The sequence below is a fragment of the Dunckerocampus dactyliophorus genome, chromosome 5, assembly GCF_027744805.1.
Source record: "Dunckerocampus dactyliophorus isolate RoL2022-P2 chromosome 5, RoL_Ddac_1.1, whole genome shotgun sequence".
NCBI classification, from domain to species: Eukaryota; Metazoa; Chordata; class Actinopteri; order Syngnathiformes; family Syngnathidae; genus Dunckerocampus; species Dunckerocampus dactyliophorus.
Window position 1 is genome coordinate 17511178 of NC_072823.1, and position 26517 is coordinate 17537694.

At 42.7% G+C, this 26517-nt stretch overlaps 2 protein-coding genes across 4 annotated transcripts; one reads left to right on the forward strand and one right to left on the reverse strand.

The window, feature by feature from the left end:
* Positions 1-2189: 2189 nt before the first annotated feature.
* LOC129180924 (zinc finger homeobox protein 4-like) lies at positions 2190-18330 on the reverse strand. The gene is made up of 11 exons (XM_054775318.1): positions 17963-18330; positions 14392-16066; positions 13789-14324; positions 13480-13693; positions 12748-12849; positions 12530-12663; positions 12351-12461; positions 10682-10838; positions 5891-10563; positions 5148-5807; positions 2190-5062 (listed from the first exon to the last, which is right to left on the reverse strand). Exons 2-11 carry the CDS (start codon positions 16028-16030, stop codon positions 4946-4948), a joined length of 8343 nt encoding a protein of 2780 aa, XP_054631293.1. The 5' UTR covers positions 16031-16066; positions 17963-18330; the 3' UTR covers positions 2190-4945.
* On the forward strand, positions 17523-26358 carry gtf3c6 (general transcription factor IIIC, polypeptide 6, alpha). Of its 3 annotated transcripts, XM_054775330.1 has the most exons (7): positions 17523-17685; positions 22078-22225; positions 24422-24502; positions 24575-24638; positions 24788-24832; positions 24914-25021; positions 25773-26358. In XM_054775330.1, the coding sequence occupies exons 2-7, from the start codon at positions 22220-22222 to the stop codon at positions 25853-25855; spliced, it is 387 nt and encodes a 128-aa protein (XP_054631305.1). In that variant the 5' UTR covers positions 17523-17685; positions 22078-22219; the 3' UTR covers positions 25856-26358. The 3 variants fall into 3 exon arrangements, with proteins under 3 accessions (XP_054631305.1, XP_054631303.1, XP_054631304.1); XM_054775328.1 differs by lacking the exons at positions 17523-17685; positions 22078-22225 and adding an exon at positions 23989-24125; XM_054775329.1 differs by lacking the exons at positions 17523-17685; positions 22078-22225 and adding an exon at positions 23989-24125 and having other exon boundaries at positions 25776-26358.
* The last annotated feature ends 159 nt before the right edge of the window (positions 26359-26517 follow it).

A 26517-nucleotide genomic window follows, 5' to 3' on the forward strand; every position in this document is an offset into this window, starting at 1 on the left:
AAGTACTTTTAATGACGACACAGTGTTTCTCTAAACAGAGATGGTGCTGGACATCACTATACAGTCACTGGCTAAGTATAAGTAAAAAAATGTTTATTGCTATAGTTTTCGGTACCTTTCAGTCAGTCAAAATGGTGTAATTCTAAAGTAATACTTTATGATACTGCTCTTTTATTGGACCTCGTTACTGTGTGAAAGCGTACCTACTGTTGTGGTCGTTGATTTAATTTTTTTTCTAGGTTTCCACAAAATCAGAAAGACACTTGCACTGACTCTTTGACTCATTAATAGGAACAACAAAAGCAGAATGCAGTTTGCAGCAGAATCCAGGAAATATAAATAGTGTATTTGCGTTTGTCGCCCGGCTCTGCCACATGATTGATTAGGATGGTGTGGCTACCATTAAAAAGTCATTTAAAAGATGGATAGGGACCACATTTCCAAATAAAAACCACTTTATACCTGATGAAGTGCTGAACAAACTCTCCTTCTGAGACATTTACTGATGACTCTGGGTGTGTGACTGAGTGTTATGCAGGCACCGTGTACGTAGCTCAGTAACAACTGTGGAAGATACTGCAATCAACTTGCACACCACTGTTGGAAAGAATGATTCTGTTTATGAATTTAAAGCAGGAGTGGGGAACCGTTTGCCTACTAGGGGTCAAGTCCTTTGAGGGCCATACCAAATTTATGAAAAATATGATGCCACGATCAAACAAATGTTATTTTTTTTATGATGCAACGCTCAAACAAATGTTCATTATTATAAATTCGGATTTAGAATTGCATGCACACAAGGATTAGATGCTGTTCCAGGCCACATATGGCCCACGTGCCTTAGGTTTGCCATCCATGATTTAAAGCAAGTTCTGTTCTGTGCAATAAAGCAGCTTGGAATTGTTTTGGTCAGAGAGGTAATCAGTGTGTCTTAAATGCATATATCCCCAAAAAACTGTCACAAACAGCCCCCCTTAGACACTTATTTACATGTACATAAAGGCAAAAGTGTAACTTCACCCTGCAGCCTTTTCCAAAAAAGCAAAGCCATGGCTAAAACGTGCGAATGTATTTCTGCTCTGTCTCTTTAATTCAGGCTTCCACCGCGGCAGAATGCTTTGGGTTTCATGCATAAACATGAGCTGGCCTTTCAGCTCTCTCCTCACATAACCAATCTAAATCTAAATGAGCCCCTACTACAGATTCACCAGCAGGCAGTGACATTACACCCCTCCCCACAAGCACCACCCCACACACACACACAACACAGCCCAACCCCCCCTTAACCTACCCAGCTTCCCCCAGCGACACATATACACCAGCAGGCAATAATTTCACGCCATCCCTCAAAGCACCCCCTCCCCCCCACGCACACACTCATACCCCTTTTTGCTGCAACCCCACCAGCTGCATAGTGCTCATTTGATTAAGAAGGGGGAGGACAGGGAGAAGGAAAAATGGTGGGGGATCACTTTATCAGGATGACTTTCTAAGATGGCTATCATCAGCTGCAAAGCAATCTGTTTGCTTTACTTTTGTTCTCTCTGCGTATCCATTTTGTCTGTGAGTTGTACCGTTGGCACAATGCTCTGTAATGGATGGATAAATGGTTTGCTGCTGGAGCTCAAGATGCCATTACCAGTTTGTGCTTGAGACTGTAACTGCAATGTATTAGCCTTTCAGTTTTTCCTCTCTGGTGAAGTTATCCACTGGAAGCTTTTCCACTAAGAACACCAGCAATTTAATAAAAACTCTTAACACTCTTTGAAATCTTGCTTATGAAAATACGGATGTCCCAAATGTGCTGTAGTGAGCAATTTTCCTCCTCTCTCTCCCAGAGTCGTAAAACACATTATCATCATCAGCAGGAGCAGCGGTGTAATTCATCCAAAGTCGTTAATATTCCTCATATCATTTAGTCACAAAGGAAACTCATCTGGCTGAATGTCACAGATGTAATTAATGAAGTGACCCTAGAGGTCATGCCTCCATTCACCAAAGAGCTTCCACGCTTTGGCGTGTTACACACACACGATTACACATCAAAAGCCTTCCAGCCAGACAGCAAGCACCAGGGATAAAAGCTACCTGCAATATGAAGGTTATTTATAAAAATGAAAAAAACACACCCCCGCATAGCACAACATACACAAAATGGATCCATAGACCAAAGGGAAGAGACCAAAGCATGCACCAAAGCAGACTTTATTTAGCTCAGTGGAATATGGGAGCGGTAAAGAAGAGAAACACACCAGTGGGGAAGGGAATATTATAGAGACACACTAAACCACTGGAGCAGGACATAAGGACAGGTGCACATCACAGGTATCTTTTTGGTCATCACTATGGCAACAACATATCCAGAAAAAAAACAAAAGAGTCAGTTTTGCCTACAATAAGGTTCACAGGGTCCCTTCACCGCAGAAGACTCCAATATGTACATCTTACAGTCACCAAGATCAAGAAAGACACATGAAATCAAGATCAGAAAATAATCCATATACAAAAACTGTCTGTTGGTTTTCGAACGCACATTTCTGCACAGAAAAAGCTCATTGGTATTGTCGTAAACATTGGTTAGTTTCAGAACAAAACAAGACGGCGTTAGTCAGTCCACCTCCTTTGGAAAGCTGTCTTAGATGGAAAAATGGAGTAGACATCGAAGTACAGAAAACCCACACCTTATCAGTTCTAAGGCTGAACTACTTCAAACAGCTAGACGTTCTAACATTTGACAAGTAAATGCAGCAAACATGTTTAGCTGAAAACTGGAGGCCTTTTCCTGGGATGAAAAAATATTTCTGCTACCATTTTTATCCTCTCTGAATTAGGTCAATTAGCAGAATACTGAAATAACCAACTTGATGAAATTTTGCCCCATATACCAACTTGTTTTCAACAGAATAACAGGAGCAGTTCATCAACGGCATCACAGGTATCATTATTATTACAGTTTGTAGTCATTAAAGCCTAGTGGTAAAGCAATCAGAGCATGCATCTTCCTACAGTATCATTAGAAACTACAGTACATTAGCAGCAAACTGGACATCCTTAAGGGCTGGAGTTTTAACACTATGGTAAAAAAAGAAAGAAAAAACTGCAACATTTCTCAAGAAAAGTAAAACTCTTTAACCGCTATATTACAGACTGCCATGGCTCTAGTTTGGGGTTTTGGTTACAGAGTACTCCAGTGTGCTTATGAGAGGCATAAAACAGTAGCTTAGATATAGGGACTCTTTCCTTCTTTAAAAAAAACAGCAAGTACACAGTAGCGCTTATTTTTGTAGGTCATATGGTTAAAGTATTATCACGTCTTTGGGTTTTTGTCTTAAAGCATTAATTGTTGTTTAGCTATTATTGTTATATTATTATTACAGATGGTTGCAAATAAAGAGGAAGAAATACCTTCGAAGGCGGGAAGGAGGAAAGGGAAAATAAATTAAGTGTACAAAAATAACATTAATAACATCCATTATTACGTTTTTCTCTGCTGTACGCAGAAGCTCCTTGTCTGTGTGTAGAAACAGAAGCTTTGTCTCAAACATCCAATGAAGTCTCGAGTCAACCATACAAAAGCTAAATACTGTACATTTACCCCTCACACTATTAAACCCTTTAGTTTCAATAAGGTTAACAATCTATATGAGGTGAAAAGCTCAGATCTTTGATATACAGAGATGTTTTTGTTGATGTCTTGTAATACTTAGTCCAAACTTAAACCATGCCACTTCCATTTGGAAACCAGAAAGTATCAGGTTCACATTTGAGGTGAAGCCATATTGAGCTGCTGACCTGAGCGTAGAAAGCTTTATATTCATCACACAACATTGGTAAGCCATTGGTATATTCAAAGAGAACAGAAAAGGCAGTTAATCCTTACCTGAACATATCAAAGCTGTCACAATCTTTTCGTAATCGTGACACCATTACCAAAGCAAGACAGTTTCTCAGTTCATAAGATTTATATTAAGAAACTATTACTAGACACACACAATGTAAATTAGAGTTTGGTTAAAGTTATCATATACAGTATTATGGTTGAGCGCTATAAAAAATAGTTTGCCCCTTTCAAGACAAACTGGCCTTTCTGCTCTGTGCTATTTGGGCTATTATCCACAAAAGGAACTTTGAAGGTGTCCGTGTACAACAGAAGACTCATCATTGGCTTGTGGTGGGTGAAGCTGCACTCTAGCACACTATCAGTCTATTGGTTCTCTCTTTTCCTGCGCCAGGTACAGATCTTACCCATCACTGTACAGACGTCAACTCTGCAGTTTGTTGCTGAAAACAAACACGATGAAACGACAGACATGTAAAATTTTGGTTACGAGCTTTGGAATCTGAGTCAGTCTTTACAAAAGCTCAATGCAAATACCTCCATCTATTTCGAGATATTGTTTTCTTTCCTCCTCATCTTCCATTTTTAACTGCTTTGTTTTTTTTTTCTTCAAGTTTATCTTTTAGAACACTCTATTTACACAAATATCTCTTGTTTTTGTTCCAGCCTTGTAAAGACCAGCAGTACATGCTACACAGCTAGTCATCAAGCACTGTCCGGTGGAGGGCCCACTGTGAGTCTGTCATGAGGACCGAGAGGTAGACTGCAGGTCTAGCCAGGCAGTGAGGTCACATACTTGGAGAATGCTCTTTGGCCTCTGTGGCATTGTTTTTTTTCCATGGTGGAGTTTGGTAGTAGAACAGGAATGGGGGCAACAAGTAAAGACAGACCAAGTACGACAGAGCAATACAAAATGAGAGAAGCTGTTGCAGAAAGGGCTTGGTTTGGGCTCTATTACTTTCAGCTGAAAACGGTTCTCTTTGGGCCCCTGTGGCTCTGCATCTTTGGGGTGCTCAGGGAATGGGTTTGGCAGCAAAGTGAAGAAGAAGTTGACAGGAGGCAGTAGGGGTGGAGCTGAAGAACATAAAGGGAACCCAGTCTACCTCTTTAAGCTCTGTCTCTCTCCCCTGCACCAGCAGTCAATTCCGCCTGCTCTCTTTCTGCAGAGTCAGAGCTCAGGGTTCTTGCCCTTTTCTCCTTGGCTCTAGCATTCTGGAACCATACCTGAAAACATATGAAAGTATTCATTTCAGATAGCACACTCAAGTGTTATAATAAAAGTGAATTGTTTCTCCTATCTTGAATTTACCTGTACCACACGGTGAGGAAGTCCCAATTCCTGGCCTAGTGCCTCACACTCATGTCGATTTGGTGTACGGTGATTCTTGTAAAAGTCTCTAAGCTGAAGTACTTGCAAGTGGCTCATCTGTGTCCTTTGGCGTTGCTGCTGATGGTGGTGCAGCGGCTGCAGAGTCTCACACCAGTCCGTGCTTGGACCCCCTGATCCCACTGGACTGGGTGACCCTTGGTCAGCCATACTTAAACCCTCTTCATATGGGAACTCATCATCTTCCTCAAAGTCATCATACTCCCCTGGGTTGGTCAGATCATTGGAAGAAGATGAAAATGTAACAGGTTGCTTTACTGTTTTCTCTTTGTTGCTGATGGCAATGCCCGTGTTTGGCACAAGATTACAGGAGACAGATGGACCTGGTTTATCCGTGACAGAGGACATAGCCATCCCAATGGGCATGCTGGATCCATTACTCATTGATAAGCTGTAGCCTGCTCTTTCGGCCTCTGCCCAGTGTCGTGATCTCATATGGGCATCAAGAGCACTCTTTACCTTAAAGAGAGCCCTGCAAAATGGGCAGCGCAGGTGGTTAAAACCCAAGCTAAAATTAGATCCTGGCCCCATTGACCTGAACTGTCCTTTTCTTTCTCTTGCTCGCGTGTTCTGAAACCACACCTGTCAAAGAAAGGAAAGCAAGTTTAAAAGTCAAGATAGAAAAAAAGTATATTTACATATTTTAATCAATGTTTTTCTGGTACCTGAACCACTCTTCTTGTGAGGCCCACATCCTGTGCAATTCCCTCCAGGACTCCTCTGGTAGGGTTGGAGTCCAAGCTGTAACGCTGATACAAGATTTCAAGTTGCTCTGGGGTGATGGTGGTTCTCTGACGCTTGTCTCTTCTATGCTCTTCCTCACTCTCTCTGCCACACCTTTGAATATCAAAACTGGCCTCTGATATTAGCTTTGAGTTCTGTTTCAAAGATGTGAAGGAACTCTGAGAGAGGTCAGAGAATGAGTTCTTTACTTGTGTACTGTTTATGTGTGAAATCATGGTATTTGTGGCATTCGGGTGCAACTGGGTCATTGCACCTGAAAGCAATTGGTTGGCCATCAGGGAGTGGTTGGATTGGAGCATCATGTATGGCATTGTTCTGTCCGTGAACCCAGAGTGGAGAAGTTGGACATGTGACTGAGCCGCAAGGAGGTGCCTTGTCTGATGCTCCTGCCAAATCTGGAATGACGGCAGGGACATTGGGCATAGACTGCACTGAAACTGGTTTGGTGGTGGGATTTGGTTCAGTGACTGGGTCTCCGTGGGTTGACGTGAGGGTGTCTCAGGCTGCAGAGTGCTGCTTGCTTCCAACTCTGAAGTTGAAGGCTGGCTTGGTGATGTATCTGCAGGTTTTTCGAAGGCTGAATTTGACGAGGAACTATGAATATGTTCCTGGCATGATTCAGACATTGATTGGCTGGTATTTACTGAGGTTTCTGTGGGGGAGGAAGAATGAGGCTGGAGGTTTTCTGCTGAACTCTCTGGCTGAGGTTGGACCAAATTGTCAGCTTCTGCGGAGGACACTGTTTGAAAGGCCTGTGCTTTTTCCTTGGGATGGGCATCCAAATCTGTAATATCGTTTCCAATGCTTTTGGTGGTTTTATAACTGGCCGTTTTATTTTCTTGTTTCTTGACAGTAGGTGTTGTTTCATCTTTGCTAATGGAATGTTCGCTCTCTGTGTGACTAGCAGAAGAAGAATCAAAGGCAGGAGAGTCAGGTTGGGAATAATACTCATATGTCAGATCCATGGAATTTTCATTGTGAGAGTCAGTTTGCTGTTCATCCTCACAGCTGTTATCATCATTATCATCATTCCTGTCGCATCCATGTCTAAGAATGTTGAGCTGGCTTGTCCCTTCTATTCCATCATCGGCTCCCCGGTCCTGGCTTTTGCGAGCTCTTTGTCTCGCATTTTGAAACCACACAACAATAACTCTGTTCGGGAGCGAAAGCAGAGCTGACAGCCTATCATATTCCTCCTCCCTAGGATAGGGAGTCGCCTCAAACACCCCCTGCAGTGTCTCCAGCTGTTTCTCTGTAAAGCGGGTTCGAGAAGACCGTCTCCCCCTGTGGGCATCCCCTCTTTGGGTGTCAGTGGACTGGGGCATGTTGTCCTGTTGCAGTCCTGGAGACAGTGAAGACTGGGACCGTGTTAGAGACTGGTTTTGTGGGACTTCCTCTCTGGTCTCCGCAAGGGCTGTGATTGGGGGGTTATTGAAATTGTAAGGGGAGTCCTTGTCTCGCTGCCGCTCTTTAAATAGGGTGTTGCGAAACCAGTGTTTGATGACTTTGTGAGGTAGGCCAGACAGACTGGACATCTTGTTTATTGCATCATCACTGGGGAGGCTGTTGATATCAAAGTGTTTTCTCAGAATAGTCAGCTGGTCCTCAGAGATTCGTGTGCGGGTTCTCTTACCTTGCTGTTGCTCCAGTATTGTTGGACTAACTTGAGGCTGCTGCCCTGTTTGAATGGAGCTGGTCTGGGCTGGTTCACCCAGCAACCCGGTAACTTGGTGTGTCTGGCCTAGCAAAGCAGGACTAAGTTGAGATGGTTGGGAAATCACAGCCGGACTAACGGGTCCCTGTTGCGTAAGTAGTGCTGGATTGAGTTGAGACTGGTAGATTTTTGCCAACTCTGGGTTCACACTCGATTCTAACCAAGTTTGGGGCTGGAGAGCCTGCATCACAACTGGAGGGATGAGAGGAAGCTCCATCGGGAAAGGAATTGGGGGTAGCGGAAGCTTGGGTAAAGGAAGTGAGGGAATAGAAAGCTGGGGCAAGGGCAGAGGTAGCATAGGTATTTTTGGTAAGGGAACAGGCATGGCCGTTGCCGGTGGTGTGTTTTGAGAAGTAACAGTTGAAGATGTGGAAGTAAGGGTTGACTCCTTATGTGGGAATATCTGAGGCTGAGAAGAAGAAAACGAAGGGGAGGGTGGCGATGCAGTTGTCAGGTCTTCGGGTGTCATTTTGGTTTCAGGATTTGAAAATGAGAGTTGAGGTGATGTTTTAACTTGAGGTTTATCCGGTTCAGACACAGATTCTGATTCTGAGAATGTAGCTTGAATTGCAACTTTTGTACTAGCAGACGAATCCTCTCCAGATTTTGTCTTTTTCAAGGGGTACATTTGGTCATATTGTAATCTGTATTCTTTGGAAAACCTCTCTAACGCCGCCGTGGGAAGAAGTAGTCTGTGTATGTATTCCTGGTGGCTTTTTAAAATCATAGCATCTGAAAAAAACTTGCCACAATCTCTGCATTTTTCTCCACTTCCACAACAGTCTTTCTTCTTGTTCCCCAGTTCATCAACACCATTGTTGTCCCCTGTGAAATGCTGTAAGTGTTCAACTTCACTTTTGTTAACCTTGTTATCGGTTTCTACCTTTCCATCATCTGCTCCAACTGACTGGTTATGTTCCGCTGAATAAAGCTCCATTTTTGGAATATCAGAGCACCCTTTTTTCAAATTTATCATCTGGGTTGCTATCTGCTGCTGGTTTCTATGTCTACTTTGTATATACTGCAATGCCAACTCATAGCCATAACTCTGGAGCAAAGCCCTAAGAGCTTCCCCATTAACAGCAGCATAGGGCACCCTAGGTGGAGGGCACTGCAATCCAGGGAGATTAATTGAAGAGGAATCATTTTCCTGTGTTTGACCCTCATTTTTAACAACTGGAACAGACATTTCTTCTTTTTTGTCTTCAAGGCCGATGCATTCTTTTTCTTTTAGGCTATTGGAGGATTCACTGCAGCCATTTTCAACTCTGGTGTCAAAATGCATCTCTTTCATTTGGATATCATCAGACGTTGAACATTGACTCTGAATTAGTTTTTCATCTGTTTGAGGATTGGCCTCTTTTTTATCCTCTACCTTAGTGTGTTCACTCACTGTGGATTTGGTTGCCTCAGATTGGGTGTGTTCCAGGCTCTTTATAGCCAACTCTGGATTAAGTTTCATGTCTCCAGAGAAATAAAAGGGCAAAAGAAGCTGTTGCTGTAGAGAGAGCAAGTTATCTGGCGCCAGAGGGAAGTGCTGAAGGAAATTCTCTGGTGCAATGGGAAGGTGCTGCATCACTTGGGCCTGGAGCAATGCTGTGTGTTGCAACTGAGCTTGGGCCTGGGCCTGAGCCAGCTGCTGCTGTTGCATTAGTAGTAGCTGGTTTCTTGACGCTATCAGTTCTGCCACTCTCTTTTTAGCCTGTTGCCCATCAGTTGATACTGTCAGTTGGGCCTCAGCTACGAATCCTGCTGATGAACTTGCTACATCTGGCTTTTTGGTCAAATGCAAACTCTTAGATGTTTCCTTACACGTCATAGCAGCCAAAGTACTCGTAGGGGTGGCCGGTATCGGAGCTGCTACACAAGACACTGGTGTCTGTGGACCTGGATTCTGTGCCGCACGAGCTCTTGTTTGGTGAAGAACAGAGCGTAGATGTATGTCTAGTGTGGAACTCTGGCTATAACCGACTCCACATAGTTTGCATCTGTAGGGTCGAGGATCGTGTCCACGTGGAACCTCTGGGGAAGAAACACCCGTGTTCGATTCCTGCAGAGCTCGCCTTGCCCGGTGAAGATGGGACACAGAATTATAGTGCACCAGAAGAATTGTTTTCTGAGTAAAAGATTCTGAACAAATGGTGCACTTGTATGGCCTTGATGGATCTAAATAGCGGTCCATTGTGGGGTTGAAGCTCTTTTTGATATGAGAGATGGAGCTAGCTTCTGATAGGACATCCTCAGTTATCACCTTTTCTGGCTCAGTTAAATCACCCTCATGTCCACCAGTTTCACCAATTATGTCTTTCTCTTTAGTTTTAAATTCCTCTTTTTGTTCAATTTCTCCAGTGTCAAGTATGTCATCTTCTTCCTCCACTTCTTTCTCCCTCTCTTCATCCTCACCCTCTCCTGCTTCTTGACCAGCTTGAGGCGATAAACTAATGTCTTGATGAACTGATTCATTCCTATTGTGTTCTATATATTGTACAGTATGAGGCAGTGAGACTGTATTCTGAGTGTTGTCCAGCTGTGAGTGTGTGTTCTGCATATGTCTCTGCAATGCTTCCTGACTGCGACACTGTCTGGAACAGAGGGGGCATTCTGTCGCCGCCCTCATGGCATGGTACTGCCAGTGCAGCTGGAGCTTCTCCTGAGTAGGGAACGCCAGACTGCACCTGCTGCAACGAAACCGGTAACCATGGCGATCAGAAAGAGGAAGGGGATCGGCGATTGGAGAGGAGGGAGGGGTGTGAGTAAGGGATTGAGGAGCCAGTTTTCCATTGGAAGGGTGCGTTGCGTTGTCTTCCAGGGGTGGGGTGAGTAGAGCTGTGACATCTTTGGGTGCGGCTACATTTTCCTCAGTGTTCTCCACTGAAATGCCTGCAAAACACATAAAAGTGATATTATATATTATAATAATAATAATAGTAGTAGTAGCAGAATTGATGTTGACTTAAAGTCAAATCGATATTCTGTTTTTGATTACTTTTAAACCTACTTTCATATTTTGGTGAATCATCTGAAGTAAGGGAATCAGTTATATGAGAATGTTCTTTCTCATTATTTGTGACATTTTCATTTTTGACAGTGTCATCCGTGCACAGGTTTGATGGTAGTTCAGTCTCCAGCTGAGATTGTTCCATGGATGGTTTGACCTGAAGAAAAGAAAATTGGACTCTGTTGACTGTTCGTTTTAAAATAGGAAGGCCTTTGCCATCCAAAGTAAAAAATAAAAAAAAGTGACATCAATGCTTTTTCTTCATCCAACTTTATGAATGAAACATGTTTAATTGTACAGCTTAATAGCAGGCAAATTGCAAGACGTATAAACCTGAAGAGTCTACACTCCCTGTCCTAATATCATGAAACATTCAAGAGTGAATCTTTAAATGTATTGTTATATCTTTCCCCTGCCTGCACTGTGCTATACGCAGCCAGGCACATCAACTTGGTAATAAGTGTATATGGTTGAGATATGTGGGTCTGCCCTTCAGCGCCAATGACACCCTCCCTGCATGCCCCAAGGGTTTAATAAAACTTTACTGTGCTGAATAATGAATTTTATTTAAAATCATTCTTCATATAGAAAACCTCCATCTCCACAGCTTCAAGCACCAAGCAAAAAATGCTCCATCTATGTGAGCAGCCAGCTACCCTAAGGAAATGGTGGATGGCTAAAGATGAGATTTACATGACAAGAGTTTTTGCTATGTAACAGCTTCATAAGAAAGAGAGAAGAACCCATCACCACACACACACGCACACACACACGCACACACACACACACACACACACACACACTGCAGAGAAAACTGAAGGTCAGGCTTAATCTAGAGAACGTAATTGGAAAGCAAGGTACATAATGGCCATCATCACCTCAGTCTGAATTAATGAACCTCAATTACTATCAGAGTGAGTGAGGGAGGTGTATGAGGTAGGAGGGAGGATGGTGGTAGGTGTGGGTGTGTTGGGGGGAGCTAAGGGGTGAACAATATGAAAAAGAGAGACCAGGAAGAGGGAGAGAGGACGTAAGGGGCAATGAACAAAAAAAAAAAGTGTCGACGAGAGCCAGCAAGGGAGGGGTAACGCATCAGAAAATGAGAGAAAGGGAGGAGCAGGGTCGGAGATTGCAGAATACGAATGATAGGAGTAGCTGGAGGGGGGGTACAGCAGAGGGGAAAAGGGGTGAAAAGCTGTACGTGAAGTGGAGGCAAAGAGAGCAAGAGACAAAGGCCACTTAGCATACGGGCCAGGAAGACGGAGGATGGTTGATGTGGATAGATGACCAGTCTTTGTTAGCTGGAGAGACACAGTAAAAAGCACGGGGGCCCCCTTTTAGCTTGACTGCACTTCTGCTAATAGAGGGCTACTTAAACATGCATTATAGAAACACTGGCTTTCCCCTCACTCCTGCAGTCAAATCCGCTCTCCTCTACTTAAAAACACACACACACACACACAGTTTGTACATCTGCATCAAAGATGATAGTGGGGAGCTCCTTAAACATGCATTAAAAAGAGAATGCCTTGCTCTCTGGTGCCTTCTTTAATGGAATTGTCTCCCTACATTTCATTCCAGCCCCATCCCCCATCCTTTGCCTTCTCATTTTCCTAAGCTAACTTCAGCAAACACAAATACAAAAAATACACACTTTGCATTCACTTACTGTGCTGATGAGCTTATCGACACAGTCCTGCGCCACACTGTGCACATGTGTGAGATGTGGACGAAGGTGTGTGTGCAGGATTTTAATCTGGCACAAAGGGCACTGGACAGTCTAAAAAGGATTTTAAAAGGCAGAAAGTTACCAATTTGTCCAAAAAAAATCTAGTGGCAACTGCTCACCTGCTGGTTCTCGCTTTGCTGGTGTATTCGGGGTAGTTTGGTTGTGATACAGTTTTCCACTTCCCCGCATCCAGATGCTTGGCGTTTGACTGAGAGTGAGTCCCTCTTTTCTGTCTCCTCTATCATTTTCTCTTCTTCAAAAACATACCGCCATGTTAATATTCTTTTGTAAGGCATTACACTATAATTCTGTTTACTTTTGTCACAAGCTGTCATACCTGTCTCCTTATCCATCTGCTTAACCCCCAAGTTGTCTTTGGTTTGGTCCAAAAGACCAGTGGTGACCTCAGTGGAATTTTCCATATCCTCAATGGGTTCTCCTAAGCAATGACAATTAAAGTCATTATGAATGATTTTTATCCAGATTAATATACTGATTCACACTCTGGCATCATATATTACTTTCTAGCTGCCCCCATTGAAAACACTGATGTATGAGGACCACGCTTCATTCCTCTTGCTTGCTTCGATACCCATCGATCATGTATTGATTCTCCATTAGATTCTCCTCAAAAGGTAAGTAGAACTACTTGAGACTTGGACACTGTTTGCCTTAATAAATCGTAATTTAGAGAAATCACAGAATAGAATCTCTGAAAGAAGCACTTGATTCATGTTCACACTTGAGAGGTCCACAAGAGGTAAATGTAGATGTAAACATAACCCAATGTTTACCTTGAGCAGATGTCACTCATTACTAACTGCAACCTCCCCATTGTTGTCCAGGGGATTTTTATTGGTTCATTGATTAGCAGGTGCTAGTTAGCTGTCGACAGGGGCGATCGGGGATATAACAAGGATATGTATCGACTGATCAATTTACTCAATCAATAGCTCAGCAACAACCATTACTCATTTTCTCACTTTTCATCTTAATCCCTGTGCCTTATTTCTTGTGTCAGCAAGATGTAACTTAATGTCAAATACACTTCCACGATTCATATTCTCACCTGTGACCGTATCAGGGCTTTTTCTGATGGTGAAAATTGCTGCCAGCTCCTCTCCACCCATTGGCTGCAGCTTTAGCAATCCCTCCCTTTGCTGATGGGTTTGTGTTTGACTGTGTTTCAATACTTTTATCTTAGAGGAGGAGGAGTGGTTGCATAGGAGACAATGGAATAGCCATGAACCTCCATCAACCTCACCATCATACTGCTGCAGGAACTGGAAGTGAAAATCATGAAGTAGTAGTTTTACATGGTAGAGCTCATTTCAATATTAAGGAGCCATTTTGGGGGTGTATACAAGTCAGTACTCACTCTGTAAACACGGACACTGGACTCGTGGTGGGAAGTTTGGGAATGTCCTTGTAGCTTTTCCAGACTGCTCGTGACATACTCGCACAGGTTGCACCTCAGCTGGATTGGGTTGCCCTTAGCTAGCAGGGTGGCGCCTTCCTGACCCCGGTCTCCCCCTTCTTGTAGGTGAGCTGCAAGCTGGTAGCGGGTTCGGTGTCTGTCAGTTTGGCAGTGCAAGGAGAAGTTAGCCCTCAACGGGGTGGTGTAGCCACACAGCCTGCAGTGGCAGCCACCGGCAACCAGGGAGCACCATTCAGACTGGGGCAGGGAGCGAGGGGTGCTCAGGTGTTGCTCCATGGACTCTAAGCTGTCGGAGGAAAAGCAGGAGCAGACGAGGCACTGGAACACACCCAGGGAGAGAGGTCCAGTGGGAGACAAGGTAGGGGCTGGTGGGGGAGAAGGAGAAGGGGACGGTGAAGGAGTCAGTGTCGAGCCCAGGGTGACTGGCTGCTCTGTGACTTGTTGCGCAGTCAGTCGCATGTTGAAGAGCTCCCCACCTGAAACACCAAGACAAACTTGAGCTCATTTTCAAAACAGCAGCAAAGTGTATTATGTATGGCTTACCTGTGTTTTGTAAGTGTTTTAGATGGGGAGCAAGGCTCCTGCAGCGGGACAAGTAGTACCCTCTCTGCAGCCTCAGCATGTTGTGTGTGTGTTTCTCACTGGTGGTGTGTATGCGCAGGTTGCGGGCAATGCTTGTCTCGTAGTCACATACATCACACCGCCAACGCTTGCCATGGGAGGGAGAGTGTGCAGGTGGTGTGAGCTTGGCTGGCTGGGTAGCGGATGTAGAAATTGTAAGTGGAAGCTTGTATGCCTGCTCATCCATCACCGTGCCATTGGAAGAGCTGCTGTTGTTGTTGCTAATGTGGGTATGCATCTGACCATTTTGAACATTATTAAGGTGTTTATCTGACTGCATGTGTATGCTGAGGTTGCCTTTCGATGAGGTAGCATAGTCACACACCTCACAGCGGTAGGGCTTGTAGCCGCAGGCATAGGTTTCGCCCCGGGCCAAGCGGGGATGGAGTTTCCCTGAACTACAGTATCCACACACACCTCGGGTTGCACTGCCACAAACACACTTCCCACCAGAGGCGCCGCACATGCACTGACCGCCCGTCTCTGGATGTTTCTCCTTCATATGGACTTGCAGCGTATGCTGAGACTTGTAGTGCCAGTTACACTTGGGGCATTTTAGTGTCTTACAGGAATTACGTGAGTGCATTGCAGTCATGTGACTAGTCATTGAATTTGGAGAGAGCTCTTGGTTGAGGTTTTTGGGGACAGCTTCTTTCTGTTCTCCTTCGTCTCTGTCGTCATCCATTTCTGTCTCAAGGTGGCTGTCATTTGGTTGTGGAGCTTTGGCACCATCTCCATTGGAAATGGAAGAGTGAGGAACCCCTGCCAGCCCATCATCCTCAGCAGGTGCGCTGGCCGCCTCCATACCTGCCAGTGGGAAAGCCAGGGTTGACTGCTGGGATTTAAAGCTCTGAGGAAACCCAGAAATCCAGTCCTGATCTCCAATAATGTCTTTTGCCTCTCTCTCGCTCAGCGGGACAGAAGAAGAGTAGGATGAACAAGTGAAGTGCTTTGGAGAGGTGGAAATAAAAGGGGACATTTTTGGAGAGGTGGAGGGAGTTTGGGAGGACTTTGGAGAGGCGGCTGTTTTGCTGTTGAGCGTGCCACTGGCCTTTGCAGTGCTGGAAGAAGCGCTTTGCTGGCTCTGTTGAGGTAATAAAGAACATTTGGATTTGGTTTGGCTTTGGTTTGAGATGGCCTCCTCCTCTTCCTTCTCCTCTCCTCCTTTGCTGCTGCTTCTGCTATGGGCTTTTGCGAGACCCCCTGTATCCGGCTTCACCCCCGTGCCTACATGCACCTCCTCATTTCGCCCTGACAGAGATTCCTCCTGGAAGTTTTCCTTCAACCACCGCTTTTGACATGCTTCATCCTCTTGTAAATTACCATCCTCCTTCCCCCCTACCTGTGTCTCTCCTCCAGGCCTGGACACCTCTGCATCCTCCTCCTCATGCAAGGTCGGGGGCTCTTTGGCAAGGGTCCTGGCTGAGGTGTGAGAGGCTGACCCCTGCTCAGGAATGAGCGTCAAGGTCAGGAGAGGGAGAGATAAAGCCTGTGGACTGAGGTCAGCATCTCTCTCCTCTCCTCCCCCTCCATCCCCTCCTCCTCCCTCACCGATGTCCATATCGGGGGCTACAGCTGCCACGCATTACCACCACACCTGTACGTGAGAATCATAGAGAAGAGAGAGAGAGACAAGAAAGGAGAGAAAATGAAATGCATGAGTCATGTAAATAATATTGCATAACAATGGAGACTATTGATTAAAGGCCTAGGATATCATCTGTTCAATACAGCTTTCAGGGTGTGCAATACAGAGGCCGGTTACTCGGGGGTTAGCGTTAGCCCTTAATGGGAAAATCAATAGCATAAGCACCAAACTAGGTAGAGGAATGCGGGTAAGGGCTACGCAGGAGGTCTATAATATTCCTCGGGGAATAGGATTAAATAAAGAACTCAACACTCTGGAGCTAAAGGGCTTCCGCTAAATTGCCACACGAAGATAAAAAGCGGATAAAGGAACTGTTTTGAAGCCATATTATTGTATCATTCTGCTATGGCCACACATGAGCTCGGGGATTTTAAAGTGGAGCAAGGGATCTGTAATTAACCAAACAAACACAAGGCTGAATACAACATACGGTGTACTCAGCACATTAGCTACAGGATTTAATATAATAACAAATGTGCTTATTGCTGTAGCATTATGGTGTATGCCTGCCTTTATTATTATATCACTGTGTGCATACCATCTAAGAAAAGAAAAATAATGTGTGTTTAATATTTTGCCAAAGTACAACTTACTAAATTAAATTCTAAATGCAAAAATTCCAAGAACTACACAACAAATGTGTAATAAATAAGTTTCTCTTCCGTGAAAACCAGAGGAGACAAATGCATCTGTCTCTCTTGGTCCGGCAATTTAATTAGTGACCTTTTTTAGAAATCAAGGCGCAACCTTAATTCACCTTCCACCTTCTGCCCCATCAACCCAACCCCCTCCTCCTCTCCCAACATCCAAAGTGGGTGTTGCTCTCCCGTTCTCTGCAGCTTCAAGATATATGGCTCACATTGACGCTCTGATCGTGCTTTAATGCACTGTGTTTGTGTCACAGGCCACAGACCCTTGCTCACTGCAGCGGTCTTTTTAGTGTTCTGTGGGACACCGCTGAGAGTATAGGAGGTCTGCCAGCAGACATGAGCTGAGAAGTCTCTAATCTGATAAAGATTTTCATTTACACTGCAATCGATAGCCTCAAACCATCAGCAATGCAACTATTTATACGAGCATTCCTGGCCTTTTATTGATCACAAATACGGGAAAGCAGCTTTTAATGTGTGTGTGCGTGCATGCGGGCGTGTGTGTGTACATCCTGTGGTGTGTGTGTGTGTGTGTGTGTGTGTGTACAAAATAATCAACCACATAGTTAAGGACACCTGAGTATCACTATTTCCTGCATTTTTTGTAATTTTAATACAAGATTGTGTGTAACAATGCTAGTGTGTACTAACTGTGTATCTAATTAAATGTCAAACTGATTACATTTGAAAATCAGCATTATACACAATTTGTGTGGTACTGATTTGGATTTGTGTCCACATCTTGGGAAAAAAGTGTAAGAGAGGGGAAAGAAAGGGAGAGAGGGAGAGAGGAAAGAAAGACAGGACAGTTATTTAGCTCTACATGGCTGTAAATATACAGTATAGTGTACTTTTATTACAGAGAGTGGACTACTGGACTATCTTGGTTCTGTGTGGACCACTTTAAACCTCGACCAGGTAACACACACACACACACACACACAAAAGCAGCGTTTTGCAGAAGAAGGAGGCTAGTTTGGAAGCTCCATGCAAGACAGGGGTACTTGAAGAGTTCTCTCCCCGTGTGCGAGTGTTGGCAAGCGGCTGACTTTGCCTTTGTTTACACCGCGATCACGCGCCGTGACACTTAACAGGTGACTCGACGCATTAGCGAAAACCACAAACACGTCATTTTTGTATGAATTCGAGCTGGCCAAGCGCCCGCCTTCCTTCCCTAAACAAACGAATCACTTACATTTCTGCAGCGGCTCCGGCACCAATCTCCCTGCGTAGTTCTTGTCCACAAAAAAACCGTGTGGAGAGATCACGCATTCCTTTTTCCGTGATCCTGGCTTTATGAGTGGAGAGAAGAAGGCAAAAAAGCTGAGGAAGAGGGAGGAGAGCGCAGCCGCCGCGGTCCAAGTTGTTTAGCAAACAACAGTGTAATTAAAGCTACATGCAGGCTGGAGTAAACACACACACACAAGATGGGGTGCAGGGTGGTGGGTTGTCGAGGGGGGAGGACGGAGGGGTTCTGTGCGAGCTCCAGAGGTAGAATGAGTTCTGATCACTGTGGGGGGAAAAACACTTGGCTCTTTATTCCTGCTAATTACTTTCCTTCAAAAAATGGCTGAGATGGCGCCCCGCGCGCATGCGCGTAATTGCGCAGACACCGCTAATTAGCCAGTTTGGATCAATAGGATTCCGCGAGAGAGAAGGAGGGGGAGGGTGCGTGGAAGACAAGGACGACGTGGAAATGTTAGGAAAAGTTCCAACATTTAAAGCTAGAAAGGCACCACCGTACGTATGTATTATATCATTGCACTATTATAATCCAATGCAATATGATGGGATTTGTCATCGAGGATTTCAACACACATTTTTTAACAAATCTAGTCACACTTTCAAAAGAAGAAAAATAGAACATTTTTGTCTAAAAATATATGTATTTAATGACACACCGTGACATTTAAATTCAGATTTGGAGGACTTTATGATGCGACACATTGTGACCCTCATCATGATTTTACTGCGGACAACGGCTCGTAACAATGTTTTTGATTCCTATTGCGTTAACATTTTATGTCATATTTACTGCCATTGCATCGAAGTGACTTGCAGCTACACAATCACTAAAATATATTTATTTTCCTAAATCACAAAAGGCATTGAAAAGAAGTGACGTAATTGTGATAATGCATTGTTATATCAAAATTTATATTCGACAAAAACGTTTACCTGGACTGATTTTTGACTTAACATGTTAGGTGATCGACGTGTCCATCAAACACTTTAAAACTTAAACATATTTTTTGTTCTGCTTTTGTAAAATAATATGTATTATCTTAAGCGTGAATGTCCATCCATATGTCTGTCATAACAAATGACCTTTATTTCTTCTGTGGCCCTCGCCTCCATTGTTATGATAATACTATTGTGATTTTAACGCTCGATGTGCAATCTGGCCATCGTCCATGTTTTAGCTGATGAAAATTGCATTTATTTAAATAATTTTTTTAAATTTCATGATTTCATTTACTTAATAGTGAATTCCGTGGGCGGTGACGTCATCATTGGGAATTACAAAACATCATCAGAGCAAAATTAATGTTTTATTGCAAATGTGTGTAATGTTATTGTCGTCTCACCACAGCACACACAATACAGTATGAGTCATACATGAATATTAATACGATATGCTGATTTGGCGGTACACTCAGAATTTTATGCTTTTTCCCCCCTTTTCATTTATTATTACGCCATTAAGTATTTAGAGAATTGATTCGTAGACCAATTAAAAATGTGTTCAATGGCTTGACCCACGTTTATTGTTCATCCAATAATTGTTTTACGATTTTAAAACGCTGAGAGTGATTGTGCCTGGCATGTGCCACCATGTATACACGGCAGGTATCATAAACGTAAATCACCTGCTGTTGTTTTTATGTTAACATGTCTGTTTTGTCTTGCTCTTGCTGTCGTGGTCGCACTTAAAAAAGACAGTTTAATGCATTTCCTGCCAGAGAACATGACTGTGAATTTTATAATTGTGTGTGTGCGTGTTTGTGTGCGTGCGTGCGTGTGTGTGTGTGTGTGTGTGTGTGTTAAATGGTCTATAATCTGTCTATAATCAATACGTTTATATGCCATTTATATGCATTCGTTTTCTTATCAGTGATGTCTTTTGCCTTTTTATAGGGCAAGCAAAGTATTTAACAAAAGTCAATATGGACTCACAACCATGTGATTTATCCCATCCAATATCAAGTGTGTGTGTGTATATAATGTATTTATGTATATATATGTGTGTGTGTGTGTGCATACTGATATGTAATTATTACAAATAAAATTGGAAGTATTACTTTTTTCTGCAAAAGTGTTCTACAATCATTTTCTGGGGTTGACTGCTATTTAAGATAATGTTATACAGTAAATAATCACCATGACGATATCCACTCTGTTGATTTTTACTTTCATTCCAAAAAAATCACTTGGGCAATTTAATCCCGTCATAAAATGTCAAATGATCATAAAGTTTACATTCCACTTCAGTGGAACAATTTTTTTTTATTTGCAATGATCCTTTGATTTATTGCAGCAGAGATTATTACATTGTCCATTCATATTTGTATGTGCAATTGCATTTTAGTGTTCTTATCTAAATCGTAGGCATGTACACACACACACAATTTGGGACTACGGCAGTTCATTTATTTTCCATCCATCCGTTTTCTGTGCCGCTTATCCTCACTAGGGTCGCGGGGATACGCTGGAGCCTATCCCAGTATGACTTCAGGCGAGAGGCTACACACTGGACTGGTTGCGAGCCAATCGCAGGACACATATAGACAAACAACTATTCACACTCACATTCATACCTATGGACAATTTAGAGTCTCCACTAAACCTAACATGCATGTTTTTGGAATGTGGGAGGAAACCGGAGTACTCGGAGAAAACCCACGCACGCGCGGGGAGAACATGGAAACTCCACACAGAAATGCCCAACGGAGATTCGAACCCGGGTCTTCCAGAGCTCCTGTGTGGCCTTCATTTATTTTGTTTTTGCGTATAAACATCTCTATGTGGGATGTTGCATGAAGTCACATTTTTACCATTTATTTGAACATATGCTTTGAGAATAGTTTGTTCATTTTCATATTAGAATATTTTATTGATGTCGATATTTATACTCTTCGCGGAGCCTGTGCAGACGGGCCGCACTGTAGCAAACGACCACTCTCCATGCCCTCAGGTGAATGCCAGGGGTTGTTGTTTTCAATGTAATATAGAGTTAGCCCTTCCACTAATTTACCTTGTCAGCGCTAATGGGGCAATTATCCACCATGGTACCCCACCTCAGGCGGAAAGAGAGCCAAAAGCTCCCCAATTCTTAACTTGTCTTCATGACATTTATATGACAAAATATTAAGGAAACAGGGGACCCAGCTGATGTATCGGCGGGACCTATAGTGTCACTTTCACCCCTTTCCGCCCCCGGGTACGGTCCTTTACACACACTGTCATACATCATGCACCAGGAAGGCTTGAGTCTTGTTTAGCAAGGTTGGGAAAAGAACTTCCTGCTTCAGTAAGACAACCCCAGCTCCAAGTCCAACAAAGACAAGTATGCTCCAACTTGACCTCTCACTTCATTCAATCTTTGTCTTTGCTCATACACAACCCCTTGTCCTTCCTCCATCCCCAAGGAGGCAATAACCTCCCTAGCAAGTGCTTCCCGGTGAGCTGTTGTCATAGTAACTTGTGGGCCGGTCGACATGACAACCCCACCATGGTCCAGAGATAGATGATAGGCCATGCAGGAATGGGGAGGGCGATGGGGGGGGGGGGGGGGGGGGGGGGGGGGGGGATACGCATATACCCCATTAATTTGGTTTGCGTGAGTCTGATTCAAAATGTTTTTTTTACCCCTCACCTCAAGGGCGAGGTTCATTCAGCATCAACCTGCTTTACATTTATACAAGTATTTTTCAAGCATCGTCAGCCTCCGGGCAGCGTTATCTGCCCATTTGTGGACACTGTTGAAAGATAAATATATTTTCACACCTATTATTGTCTGGTTGATAACAGTCTTTTAATTCAACAACTACAACTGCTTAAAAATATTCCCTTGTAACCTATGCACATTTTTTCTATTTTTTTCCCCCTCTTATTAAGTCTGAACATACCAAATTTACTAATTTACCTGTCATTTTTAAACTGTGGTGCACTGTATTACTGATATAAATATACTGCTTTAACCATAAAGTATACATATTCCAAAGAAAGACTTACTGTATGTAAAAATCAGTATGTGGTCTTTTTTTTTTATACCTTGTCTTTATTACAACTGCCTCATTTTTCATGCAGCAGTCGTGGGACGGAAGCCTCAGGGAGAGGGGAGTGCTCCTCTCACAAGGAGAGCCAGATGATGAATGCAAACCAGATCTAGAGGTGAAGATGTTCTGCTCAACCTGACCTTTGACCTCTGTGCAGATGGGAGGCAGAAAACATGAAGGTATTTTGCTTTTTTCATTTAAGAATGAATGTTTATTAACCGGGCTGGTGCATGGAAATATATTAATGCACATATGTACGCAGTGTGGTGTTGCATTTACATTTAGTCCAGGTCAGCATTTATGTGTCAAAACAAATGGAATGTATTCAATAGAAACATGAAAGTAACTCAGTTATTTCATCAACATGCATTTATTTTGCTTTCCAACTATCCATTCGTCTATTTTCTATGCCGCTTATCCTAATTAGGGTCACGGGTCTTTCAAACTATTACAAAAATATTGCTGCAACCTTACCAACAACTGAAAAAATAATAATTTCAAACTAATGAATGATATATCACATTAAATTGTGTTTGTAATTTCACATTACATTTGAAATCTCATGATTTTATTTATTGAGAATTCTACCTACAGTGTATGCACAGTAATGTAAGATGTTGAACGATACATTCAAATGCATGGATGTATACTACACCTGCAAAATCTAATCCCCTGTATCAACATTCTGCCTTAACAAATTCATAATAATTCTCATTTGTGACTGACACGGACATAATTTACAGTAAGGACATGTTGGGTAGCTTGCAGTGTGTTGCCTCATACTGAGAGGTGTTCATAATATTTTTACCTTGCTAATGTTGCTAAATAAGGTAACCAAATAGCTGTCAGGTATGACAGCTTGCGGTTATCGACCACACACAACAATCAACATGTTAAATCTGTCTGACAATATGATACTTGTTAAAGGGAATGTGTGCAGCAAGTTCTCCAGCTGCCTAGAGTGTACCAACATTTCCAGCATAACACGCACACACGCGCAAGTGAGGTTTGTTGTCAGCTAATGATAGCAGTTTGGCTAAGTTTAGCCACTAATGTTAGCCTATCATAGCAACAACATGACTGCATATTGTTGCTCGCCTCTCTGAGACTCCTTTTGTGTGTGTGTGCACGCGTTACGGACATGTACATGAATACCCAGAAATGAGTAACCAATCATCTTATTCGGGCCGAAAAACAATTTACACTCAATTTTAATGAAATTTTATTCGTAATTGTGGAAAACATATACTTTTTTGTACAATCTGTTCTTTTAAACCACTATTGCTAACACATGCTAGCCAGTGGTGATGGTCTTATATTTTTTGGGTTGAAAAAAAAGTGAACCTGAGCCTGTTGCAATCTTAAGGCAGATATGTTGTTACTACTACTGAATTGGATCTCATTAATATGCAGGTGTACCTAATGTTGTGTCCAACAAGTGTAAGGTTTGATTATGATTTAGCCCCACTCTTCATTTGGCCTCTCGGTTTGTATGGCCCTTTACATATTGGTTGGGATATGTTCCATGATGTGTTTGCTTCATTTCATTTTTGTTTCCTCCTGCCTTTGACAGATGTATTTCCCCTTGGGGATCAATAAAGTGTATCGTCTCATTTCATCTCCTCTCATCTCATCATCCCCAGCTACAGCCTCCTGCAGCGGAACATTAATAACATCAGGAGTTGGATGTAGATGAGTGTGCCTCAATATTTGGATCCAATCACATGGGCCATAAATAGAGAAATGATAGCAAAGTAGACAGATGGATGAATATATTGATAGACAGACAGCAGACAGACAGGAAAGATGTCTTATGTGTTATTATTCTACAGTATTATAGTCCATACATCTCGCCTATTGGACGGTGCCAGTAAACGTGAGCAACAGCGACGCACAACGGCCAAGAGTTGTAACTACAGAAGGATTAGCTGATGTCCTGTCGGACACCGTAGGCATTGGCGGAAGTAACAATCACCCATGTTGTTGTACAGAGACAGCGGGAGGATTAAGAGGGGCGCATGTGTGCAATGTATTGTAACTAGTGTGATAATGAACATGGACGATGAATGGGAAGAAGAGGTATATCCTTTTGTCAGTATATGTTTTGAACAAGTGCAACGTTAGTAACATCTGTCGAACATGCTAGCTACTATTGAACACTGCGTGTTCAATTCATCATTACTGTATGTGCGCTTCCTGTATTATACGCCCACGTTCCGTTCCGTTCTTGTTTCTAGACGACAAGAAGTGCACATCAATGCACATTGATCAATGTGAATCACATTAATGTGCATTATGTGACGCAAAGACTCAAATTTGTCAGTTCCGTGTGCTGACGACAATAATCACGTTTTTGGTGCTGTATGTGTGTGCAGGATCAGCTTGTTGTCGTCGAGCTCTCTGGAGTAATAAATAATGATATTTTGTCCAAACCTGGGTCTACCTGCAAGATACTAGTGAGTTTTGACTATTGTTCGTTTTATATTAAAAATAACTATCATTAGAATCATTTTAACTTGTCTTTAAAGGATATAGACAGTGAGCAGCCTATGATGCAACTGGGCCAGTATGTGTTTGCAGGAGAATATGAAGGTAAGAATAAACTTTATTGAAACAAAACAATGTATGCACAATCTCAGTAATGTCCAACAACAAAATCTGTCACTGCTACAGGTTACTTGTACTGAAAACTGTACATCCAAACACTATTACTTATTGTTATTTACCCTCCCACTCGAAAGATGCCCTAGGATCATGCATTCTCTTCGAGGAGGGGCCAGGCAAAGGTAAAGTGCTGCTCCACTTGTTCTCAAGGGTCACTCCTTGTGTCATACAGTCATATTGAGATTCAGTATGTGTGTCAACAGGAAAAGCAAACAGTGGACCAGAGCTCAAGTACAAGTGTCACACTATTAAGAAACTGATGATGCAACGCATTTTCCTCACTGACAAGAAAGAAAATGAAGCCAACATAGGTGAACCCAAAGAATATTTCACAATGTGCTATATACACTCAAAACTGGACTTCTGTTAGGGGACAGACATAATACAATATGTGTTTGTACAGGAGCTCGTCCCAGTCCACTTAGGGTCATGTTTTATTTGTTCCCTTTTTTTTTAATAATTAAGTTTTCTAATTATATTTTCACAAATAAATAATGACACTCAATTAAACAGTATATAGTGCTGTTTAATCTTTATTGGTTTTTGTATTTCTCTTTCGGCTTTTCCTATCAGGATTTGCCACAGCGAGTGCATGAGTGATCTTGACGTAACCTTCCCATTTGTCCGGGCTTGAGGCTGACAGTAGACATCACCAGTGGCTGGGTCTTGGGGCCCCTAATATATATTATAATGATTATAAAATATAAATGTAATTATGGCCTCTGTCATCTGGACTTTCCTCATCATGGAATAAATCGTCTGTAAAATAATTTACTCCAACAACAAATTTGTTTTACCCCCTTCAGCGAGTCACGCTTTCTTCTTGTCAGCGGACTTTAGCTCATTCTTTTATTTTAAATGTAAAAGTGGAAATCTTTAGCTTTATCTTTAGTTCCTACTCTTTGTTCTTTAAAATGCAGTTTTACAGATGCAATGTCTATTCTGCAGGAAGTTTGTGTTCTGGTAAAGATGTCTAGCGCAACATAAATCACAGTAAAGTGGAGGCTACTATTTGAGGAAATACAGTATTTCAGTATATGACGGCACACTTTTTTTTTCCAGCAGCAGGTGGTGAAAGTGACAAGCAGAGTGACCAAGTCTGCCAGTCAGATCAAGAAACTATAGGAGACTTGGCAAAAGGATGAGATGACCTCATCAACAGAAGAAAATAAACACTTTAATTTGTGAAACTCTGTTGCAGTTAATCTGAGACATTTTATGCACAGTCAGTCAGCAGTTTACAGTTATTACACATCCTTTTTTCAGTTTTTGGAAGAGTCACAACCTTAGCGTGTCTGATAACATGCTTTGTGACAATAACAACGTTGTTGTCCAGTATTTCAGTGTACCGTTCATTCAGGATATGAGGCATTGAGGCCTCTAGAGCACACGAACAGTGAACTTCATGCTGAAGTTGAACATGTATTGAATCCTCTGGTTAATATTGCAATTATAATAATAATGCACCCCGCTGCCCGAGTGGGGACATACGGCATAGAAAATGAATGAATGATGCAACAATAACTCTAAAAATGTATTTTTCTAGCAAAAGCAAATGTCGGACATCGTGTTTTTGTACGTCTTAAAAGTTGTAATAGCTGTCTGAAAGAGGTTGTCGTTTTCTCTATTAAAATAAAAACTTAATATACATGCACATCTTCTAGTACGAGGTCTTTCTTACAATAAAAACAATTAAGTGTATGAATGAACAAAATGTTGGCTTTGCGGACGTGGCGGTTTTCGACCAATCCAATCACCGATGAAGTGAGGTGGCCCAATGAGCGAGCTACATCGCACTCGCATCCTT

Coding starts and splice junctions, on each gene's coding strand:
- LOC129180924 (XM_054775318.1), bottom strand. CDS start 16,030: ATGGACATCGGTGAGGGAGGAGGAGGGGATGGAGGGGGAGGAGAGGAG. Junction 13,694..13,788: donor CCAGTGTCCGTGTTTACAGA/GTGAGTACTGAC, acceptor TTTCACTTCCAG/TTCCTGCAGCAGTATGATGG. Junction 12,850..13,479: donor AAGCCCTGATACGGTCACAG/GTGAGAATATGA, acceptor GTCATTGCTTAG/GAGAACCCATTGAGGATATG.
- gtf3c6 (XM_054775328.1), top strand. CDS start 24,024: ATGTTGTTGTACAGAGACAGCGGGAGGATTAAGAGGGGCGCATGTGTG. Junction 24,126..24,421: donor ACGATGAATGGGAAGAAGAG/GTATATCCTTTT, acceptor ATGTGTGTGCAG/GATCAGCTTGTTGTCGTCGA. Junction 24,503..24,574: donor GGTCTACCTGCAAGATACTA/GTGAGTTTTGAC, acceptor TTGTCTTTAAAG/GATATAGACAGTGAGCAGCC.